The following is a 9,754-nucleotide window of genomic DNA, read 5'->3' on the forward strand; positions in this document are numbered from 1 at the left end:
TTTTAGCTTAGCATAAAGATACATTTTCACATGACAATTTACAAAAGGTTTATTTCTACTGCTCCAAACTTACTTCATATTTACTTGTCCGTCTGCTCAAACAGTCTTTGTATCACTACATTTATATGGATAAATGTTTTCTAGCTGAATAGACTAAATGAAACAAATGACAATAAAATGCAAAGTAATCTCTTCAGTAATTAAAATATTTTTTTAATGTAACTGTATTCTGATTACCAATGATTTAAATATGAACTGTAGTGGAATACAGTTACTAATATTTAGTATTTTAAATACATTATACCGTTACATGTATTCCGATACTCCCCAACACCTGGCATTAGCCTATCAGAAGCTAATTAGCCTTCTAAAAGCTTGACATCATTTTCTGGAATTATCAGATGCTTAAAGGCACAGTTAACTTAGTATATGTAAACTTCTGACCCACTGGAATTGTGAGTCAATTAAATGTGAAACAATCTGTCTGTAAACACTTTTTGAAACATTACTCATGTCCTAAACGCTAAAACATTAGTTTACTAATATGAAATCTGTGGAGCAGTTATAAAATGTTTTATAATGATATAATTTCTATCTATCTACCTACCGTTTCCATCCGTCCTTCTATCAAGTGACTGGTCAATTTGATAACCAATATAACGGTTATCTAATTTATTTATTTTATTACATTTATTCTGCTTATAATATAGTTGATATAGGAAGATAATTAATTGATTGATGCTTATTTGGCCGCACGAGCCGTATTTATGCATTATTTACATTTAAAAACTCTTTATCTCGCGCATAACGTCTGTAACGTCAGGCTAATATTTAAATATTTTATGTATGGACCAATAGTAATCCCCCAACAAGTGACTGACAAATATATGATAATTAGCATAATAAATAAGCCAATACATGACAACGTGGGCGGGATCAAACAGATAAATAACCGTTGAATCGCGCTCTTATTTATTTCAAAAAACTTGGCGGTTGATTTCTGAGGCGTACGCTGACAAATTAAATTGATATTAATCAATTTGTATTCCAGTGACCACGAAGTTTTATATCAAACATATTTGTACTATTCTTTAGAATGGTAAGAAAATGTGTTGCTATCAAAAACTATTTCAACTATTCTTTGTTGTTGTTAGCCGACCAACGGTAGTTTTGATATTTTCTCTCTGTAACGTGGTAATAACATATTACATTTTATATTATCAGTACTGTGATGTTTAATACTTAAATTAGCAAAAATGTGATTTTGACACGAAATTGCTGCTAATTTTAATTTATGTGATTTAATCACTTTTATTTCTACAGCGCGAGTGTATTTCCATTCACGTTGGTCAGGCAGGAGTTCAGATCGGTAACGCATGCTGGGAGTTGTACTGTCTCGAGCACGGCATACAGCCGGACGGGCACATGCCCAGCGATAAAACCATCGGAGGCGGCGACGAGTCCTTCAACACCTTCTTCAGTGAGACCGGAGCAGGGAAACATGTACCCAGAGCTGTCTTTGTGGATCTTGAACCCACTGTTGTTGGTCAGCATGCATGTACACCACCACAGAGTCAGACCCAAACACAAATGGACCATGGAATTCATATGGTTTCCGCCAAAGTCCCACAGTTACTCACAACAGTTGTTTATTGCACTGTAAAACCATACTAAATGAGTATGGGTCTCAGTCAAACAGTGTAACAGGATTTCATAATATTTGACATGTATATATATATATTACATGACAGTTTTAGCTAATATTAGGTTTTACATCTCCCAATTTCATTGTAATAAATGTTGTAACGATGGAATTTTGGCGGAACTAGTTACAATGGCAACATGAAATCAAAATTGATCAAAATGTAATTACTTGCACAAAGCTTAAGCGATTGTTCACCCAAACATTTTAATGATCTCATAATTTACTCACCCTAATGTCATCCAAGATGTGTATGACTTTCTTTCTTCTGCAGTTCACAAATGAAGATTTTTAGAAGAATATCTCAGCTCTGTAGATCCATACAATTTAATTGAATGGTGGACAGATATTTTAAGCTCCAAAAAGCACATAAAGGCAACAAAAAAGTAATCCATAAAGTCCTCAATATACTCCTGGAGAAGTTCTTATTCGTTCAGAGGTAAAAAGAAGTTATAAACAGCCGAGCAATGGTATACTGTTTGCGAACATTCAGACACCCGCAGACCACTGTGGGAGGCATTTACAGGAGTATTTCAATATGAGGATGCTACATGTAAAACCTTAAATAATGTAACTATAAATTGTGTTATCAATCATTCTATAATTCACATGAGGACAGTAAAAGTTGTTTTCACCACTCTGCTGATTTAAAGTAATATATGCCATAGAAAATGTTTAATTAATCTTGTTTACATTTTAAATTCATGGTGCTAAATCGCTAACATGCTAAGATGAGCGTATAAAAGTGTTAATGTGCAGAATACAGTCAAAAGTATTATGATAGGCATATCTTACTTTGGGCTGATGTGTAAATGGCTTTCACTGCAGATGGGCCATAAGGGTATTTGAGTAGATTTGATTCCTTTTGCAGACTGATTAAACAAAACAAAACTAAAAAAATAAATAAAATCGCATGACGTGGTCTGAAAATTTCTCTACATTAACGATCATACAGATGTAGGTACATTTGCACCAGCACACTAATAAGGATACACGCCGGTGTGTTCTTGTTGACTTTGACTGACTGAACAACATAAACAGAATGAGCTGTCAGAGTCAAGGTAGGTGGAGCTCCAGGTCACACCTAACAATAACATAGACCAATGGCAGTAAGAAGGTGTTTAGCAGTCGGTTAGAAGTTTTCCTAAAAGTTTGCCCAGGCGAGCTGTTATGAACCACCAAAACAAATGCACAAACACAGTCTTTTTGGCCAGATTTAGTTCTAAATGACATCACACCCATTCATTCTTTGATTTCATATGAAGATTTGGGCCTTAAGGCTCCAGTTGTTTAATCCATATCTTCAGAAGCTATATGATAGGTGTGGGTTGAGAAACATCAATATTTTAATCCTTTTTTAACTAAAAATCTCCACTTTCGCATCCTTATTTAGTTTTTTGCGATTCACATTCTTTGAGCATATCGCCACCTACCGGGCAGGGAGGAGAATTTATAGTAAAATGGACTTGAACATTGATACTACCATACTACTCTTACTATTTTAACTATTTTAAACAGCAGTGTTAGAGTAGTATGGAAGTATTTGATTACAAATTCAGCCATTTCTTTTTGGCTGATGCAACCTAGGCCTCACGAGCTAATGGTTTTAAGGCATCTTTTAACAGCTGAGTTAAAGCTGCTTTGTGCCTCCTTAAAATTACACATAAAAGCCAGACTAAATTATGCCTGCTCCAACCCACCTCAGTCCTTATATTATCAAAGGCAGTTCTGAGGCTGCTTTGGTTCTATACAGATTAAATATTGCATCAGAGCAGCCTTAAACTTGGTTGTCATCCCGATAGAGCATACTGTATATTTCATAATTAAGTTTCATATTTAAAAGTATAATTTTATTCATTTAATATTTCTACATTAATAATTTCATATTTAAAACATTATTCTCAAAACATTATTTATGCAATTATAATTGATATGTAAATTAATTTATGCCAACTCTGAGCAGCATTAATCAGTATGTGTAATATACACCTATATGCCATTTCAGATCCAGCTACTGTGCCACCTTTCAAAGTCTTTTTAGCAAGTTAGTCAACATGGTGGCTATCTTTAAAACGCTCTTTGGCAGGCTAGGCAGCTATTTTTCTATGTAAACCAGCGGCATAAAAGAGCAGCTGCTATTTACTTGAATGAGGAATTACCAAAATCTCCAAAGCAGTTGTTCAAGATTACGAGCAAAGAACATATTTCAAATCAGCAGTAAAATCTGACAACACTGGTTTTATTAATTGTCCTGCTTTAACTCAGATTATGCAAAAAAAAAAATAGATTTTCCCAGCATGTTCTCGCGTTGATTGACAGGCAATGTCTGTATCTAAAAAGTGGTTGGCCCTTTTACATGTAAGCCAGGTCTACATATCTACATCCATTGACCGTTTGGCGTTCAACTCTTTCCCATTTATTTTAATAGAAGTGGCCCATCTCTGCACCTTTGCAAGTGTAAAGATAGTAAGTTAACCAATACAGCTTTTTAGTCTACTGTTGTAGGTAAAGCAGCCTTTCTTAAGTCTTGCCAGTCATAATCCAGTAATATAAATGGCAGTTAATGTAACAATGGTAATGGCAATAATAACTAATAATAATAAAAAAAAAATGGAAGTGTTACCTTTAGGAAATGTTTAGATACTCCTGGGCATGAACTTGACCTTCAGCCTCTGTGTACTGGTCAAAAAGCCTCCTCAAAGTGGGTGCCAGCAGTGTTTCAGGAGGTGAGTAGTCCTCAACAAATGATGGCAAAACCACATTCAGGTCCTGCTACATTCTTTTGAGACACACTGACTTTTAATGATCCAATCGATTCCAGAGAGATACAATTTTTTAAATCCTGTTTCAACCTGAAGTGTCACATTAATGTAAAATTGGTTGTGAATGCCATTTCATGTTGACTAAGAAAATGTAATAGAGCCTACATTTGCTGTTAAGTGAATTCATTAGTTTTATTGTGTCTAGATGAAGTTCGCACGGGAACATACAGGCAGTTGTTTCATCCAGAGCAGCTTATAACCGGGAAGGAAGATGCTGCCAACAACTACGCCAGAGGCCATTACACCATTGGCAAGGAAATTGTTGACCTGGTGCTTGACCGTGTTCGCAAATTGGTAAGATTTTTTCTCAGCAGTATTAAATTGTACTAATTTTCAGTTTTTAGCTATGAATCAATAATGTTTGTGATTGTCTTTCTTGAAGTGCGATCAATGCACTGGACTCCAAGGGTTCCTCATCTTTCACAGCTTTGGTGGTGGAACTGGTTCAGGCTTTGCTTCACTGTTGATGGAGAGGTTGTCCGTTGACTATGGCAAGAAATCAAAGCTTGAGTTTGCCATTTACCCTGCACCTCAGGTACTAGAATGTTATAATGTTTAACTTAAATAAGTAAGCCAGGTTTAAATAATTGGTCTATTTTAAAGGCAACATTTAAACAAACCCATAGCCCTAATTATTACAATTTGTCACATAACTTGACAAAGACTTCACAGTAAGTGGGAAGGAGGACACAGGAAACTGTGTTTCTTCAGTCACAGGTAAGGCTCTTTTAATTGGCAACTTTTCTGGTTTACGGCTTCACAATAATTCAATAACTCAACAGCTTTACAATAATAACGTTGCATGGTGTTTTACGGCAAATAACAAGGGATCGAGCTATTTGTCCCAATTTCAATCATCATCATGTATGAACATACAAATCATGTTTTTAAGGGTTTTATTAAATCGCTCCACCAGGCCATCTGTTTGTGGATGGTAAACGTTGTTGCGAAGAGTGCCTCTGCAACACTATGTGCTGAGATACTGCTTCCATATATCACATTGCATAGTCCACAAGGACTAATACAAAGCAATGTCTGCGTGCTAACCGCTCTAATGGCCCGATGAGGTCTATGCCAATTCTCTCGAAGGGGACCTCGATTAGCAGATGGGGGCGCAACAGCGCTTTTGAGGTGGCCGGTGGATTCACCAGCTGACATTCATGGCATGCCGCACACCACCTGCGAACATCGCAGCCAATGCCCTCCCAAAAAAAACGGGCTATTAGTTGGTTCAGTGTTTTTCTTTGGCCTAAGTGACCCGCCACTGGATTATAATGAGCTGCCTGGAACACCATTTCCTGGCGGCTCTGCCGTATTAAGAGTTGCTTGTGTCTTCCTTTGTTTGAGCGACCTGCGTTACTTTATACAACTGCTCGTTTATAATAGCGAAATTGGGATATTAAAGTGCAACATTTGGCCGGAGATGTTGAACATCGATCACTCTCACTTGGTTGAAGGCATGCTTGAGGATTTCGACTTTGCGACTGCACCAAAGGGAAATCCCCTGAGGATGGGAGTGGTTGATCACACTGGTCACCACGGGGTAATTGTGAATATCCCCATGCACACACCTCACCCTCACCTTGGTGCTGAACTAAGCATTGGTGGATAGTGGTTTGATTACAACCCATGTCCACCAAGGCTTGGTGAGTACCCCTCTTGACTCTTACCAGTATCCGGTATGCCCTGGCACGATCGGGGGCAGCCGTGTCAGGGATCTGGACCACTGTCCCTAGCTCCATCACAGGCCATTGGTCCTGGAAGTGTCCTGGATCCCCGCAAATCTAGCATACTAGCCCAGGCTCCACGCCTGCACCTGTGTCGGCAGACACCTCCACCTGAGAGGGAGAGTTGCGGGGCACTGTAGTTACTGGGGGCGGTAGGTGTAAACCTCTGCACATGGTGTACTGGCTTCGGTGGCGGGACTCCTTGCCTCCGTGGGGCAGGAACGGTCTCTAGGGAGAGAGGGGAGAGGGAAGAGAATGGGGAAAACATAGGGGAGAGAGAGTGGGAGGGCTCTTCTGCCCACGGGTATGTTGCCATATGATCCTCTGCCAGTTGGACCGCTTCCAACGACGCCGGTCGATGGCAGTGGACCCATACTGCCATCCCTTCCGGTAGACAGCAAAGGGATGAGTCGGGCCGTCCCCTAAGCACGCGGCCAACCCCAGATCTCGGTGGTTTGCTTGTACAGGTCAAGGAAGGCTTCTGGGTCATCTTCCGACCCATCTTCATAACCGGGGGCGGTGGCATGGGGCTGCTGTTGTCCAGGGTTGCAGCCGGGGCTTTCTCCTGGAAGAGGAGGCTCCGAATCGCCTGACTGTCCTCTGCTTGAGCTCTGAGAATCTCATGGAAGCGATGATCTTGATCTTGAGTATGGATACACATTTAGCCAATATATTCCTGTGTGTAAATTCCTATAGAATTTATATAGGTATATAGTGTGCATCAAAAAAGTCAAGTGACTTTGCCTCAACAAGCCAATAGATAGAATATCATCGCATAGCATCTCAAATGTTGCTCTGATTTTTCTGAAATGCCAGAGCCAAAGATTGTCATCAAAATTAGTGTTGCATCAAAATGAAAATTCTTGGCCGAAATGGAAAATCCTGGACACATTTTTATTAAATTCTAAATATTATATTACATTATATTACTTAACATTATTATAATATACTGTATGTATTATAAATAATATATATAATTTTTGTAAGTGATTACACTTATTATCCTACCATAAAATTTAGGCTTAAACTACTTTGAAAATATTGGATAATAGTTTTTAATATTGCTCAATTCTATAGGTGTCAAAACTGACTTTTGGCTAGGTTTCTCTGTGACAGTGTCACTCATTGATCCAGTTTCCGGTGAAAAGTGTGAAGTGTGGGTATGCGTGGGATCGCAAGTGCTGGATGTCGAGCGGCTTATATTGGACTCTTCCCTGTATTAGGCACTACAGATGTAGAGCACTTTGAACAGTAGGTGGTGATATTTGAGTGCTGCGTTTAGTGTTGTGTCATACAAAACAGCCTCCCAGCCTTGGCACAAGCACGGGAAACACTTTTTAATGTGGTAATAACCAAGAGAGCAATAGCTTAACTTCTGGGCATGTGGAATTTAATGTGCAACTAGGAAATGCAAAAACTAACTGGAGGCATACCTCAGTATGCATTCATGAACTTCCACGAGTTCTTTTATGCTGTTGCGCTTGTTCATGTGGATTTCTCCACAATAGTCAAACCACACACATACGGTGTATGTACACAGAGGTGCGCGTATCTCAGCTGTTAGCACAACCTTTTTAAATGTCGCTGCTTACATTAAATTAAAACAAGTTTGTTCCACATAAATGATATATTTTCTTTATGTCTGTGTTTCATATCGGATATTAAAGCAAAGGTTTTGGGTTACATTTTCCGGGCTGTTTTCTATTTTGACCGAAAATATAATTTTATGCCATTTTCTGCGGCCAAAATTTGGGGCATACCTAATCAAAATGATTGGCTACTATTAGCTCCCAGACAGAAGACATTTTCTGTTGAATGCTTGTCAACATTAAGTTTTTTTTAAGCATTTTGTCTGCCCACTCTAAACTGGAAGTAAATTATTACAAATTATTAAAAGAGCCACAGTGGCTTCAACTCACTTTTCATTTATATTATTCGCTAATTTCCCTAGAATTGATGATTTTGTTCTGATTTTGATGGAATGGAAACATTGTGTTTGCAAATTTTTTTCATGATATTCAGATTTTAACAGTTTTCTGTTTCAATGTTGTTGTGATCTTTCTTCAGGTTTCCACCGCTGTGGTAGAGCCCTACAATTCCATTCTGACCACACACACCACCCTTGAGCACTCTGACTGTGCTTTCATGGTGGACAACGAGGCCATCTATGATATTTGCCGTCGTAACCTGGACATAGAGCGTCCCACATACACCAACCTCAACCGTCTCATTGGTCAGATCGTGTCATCGATCACAGCCTCCCTACGCTTTGATGGAGCGCTCAATGTTGACCTAACGGAGTTCCAGACCAACCTGGTGCCTTACCCTCGCATCCACTTTCCTCTGGTCACCTACGCCCCAGTAATCTCAGCTGAGAAGGCCTACCACGAGCAGCTGTCCGTTGCCGAGATCACCAACGCCTGCTTCGAGCCAGCCAATCAGATGGTGAAGTGTGATCCCCGGCATGGAAAGTACATGGCCTGCTGTATGCTTTATCGTGGAGATGTGGTTCCTAAAGATGTCAATGCTGCCATCGGAAGCATAAAGACCAAGAGGACCATTCAGTTTGTTGACTGGTGTCCTACGGGGTTCAAAGTTAGTCTTTTTTTGGATATTTTTTTTTTTAGCTCATAAATCCTGTTTTATCTTAGCATTAAAGCTATTTTTGATCTCTTTTAATTAATTATCTAGTATGCATTGAATTGTACAGTGGACTAAATTATTTGGATGATTGAACATTCAGGGTTCAATACTAGTTAAGCACAATCGACAGCATTTATTTAAACGTGTCCCTCTTTTTCTTAAATTTAAAAAAAATAAATAATAATAATAGCAGAAATCTGAGTTACAGTGATACACTTATTTAACTCATATTGAACCCTGAATATTACTTTAAGCTACACTTCCAAATGTCTGATTGTCATTGCGTTCAACACAAAATATCAACCAAAGTGTAAACTATTTTAAAGAAAGATAGCATAAGCACACTTTTCAAGCAAAACATTTCAAAAAACAAAGTTTGGTTTAAATTATAAAACAAAATATTTACAAAATCATGTTGTTATCTAATGCTATGACATTAATTTTCATTTTATTGTGGCTTAAGTGTCCAAATAATTTTAGGAGCACTGTATGTCAGCCTGTTGCCACATTCACTAAATTACTTTCTTTTTTTTTACCTTAATCAGGTTGGTATCAACTATCAGCCACCAACTGTGGTTCCAGGAGGCGATCTGGCCAAAGTTCAAAGAGCAGTATGCATGTTGAGCAACACCACAGCCATTGCTGAGGCCTGGGCCCGTCTGGATCACAAGTTTGATCTAATGTATGCAAAGAGAGCCTTTGTGCACTGGTATGTCGGAGAAGGTATGGAAGAGGGTGAGTTTGCCGAGGCTCGTGAAGATTTGGCCGCTCTTGAGAAAGATTATGAAGAGGTCGGTGTCGACTCTCTCGATGGAGAAGCAGAGGAGGGAGAGGAATAAATATGCATTTACTCTTTAAAT

At 38.7% G+C, this 9,754-nt stretch overlaps 1 protein-coding gene across 1 annotated transcript; it reads left to right on the plus strand.

Annotated features, from left to right (window-relative positions):
* The first annotated feature begins 987 nt into the window (after window positions 1-987).
* LOC127636654 (tubulin alpha chain, testis-specific) lies at window positions 988-9,745 on the plus strand. Its single transcript, XM_052117313.1, has 6 exons — window positions 988-1,099; window positions 1,324-1,546; window positions 4,670-4,818; window positions 4,907-5,059; window positions 8,319-8,846; window positions 9,440-9,745. Exons 1-6 carry the CDS (start codon window positions 1,097-1,099, stop codon window positions 9,731-9,733), a joined length of 1,350 nt encoding a protein of 449 aa, XP_051973273.1. The 5' UTR covers window positions 988-1,096; the 3' UTR covers window positions 9,734-9,745.
* Window positions 9,746-9,754: the final 9 nt, after the last annotated feature.

Source organism: Xyrauchen texanus, chromosome 44 (assembly GCF_025860055.1).
Source record: "Xyrauchen texanus isolate HMW12.3.18 chromosome 44, RBS_HiC_50CHRs, whole genome shotgun sequence".
NCBI lineage: Eukaryota > Metazoa > Chordata > Actinopteri > Cypriniformes > Catostomidae > Xyrauchen > Xyrauchen texanus.

What these genes read in the sequence shown, in the direction of transcription:
- LOC127636654 (XM_052117313.1), top strand. An exon ending in TCTTGAACCCACTGTTGTTG is followed by an intron (nt 1,547 to 4,669) that starts GTCAGCATGCAT and finishes TATTGTGTCTAG; the next exon opens with ATGAAGTTCGCACGGGAACA. An exon ending in GGTGTCCTACGGGGTTCAAA is followed by an intron (nt 8,847 to 9,439) that starts GTTAGTCTTTTT and finishes TACCTTAATCAG; the next exon opens with GTTGGTATCAACTATCAGCC.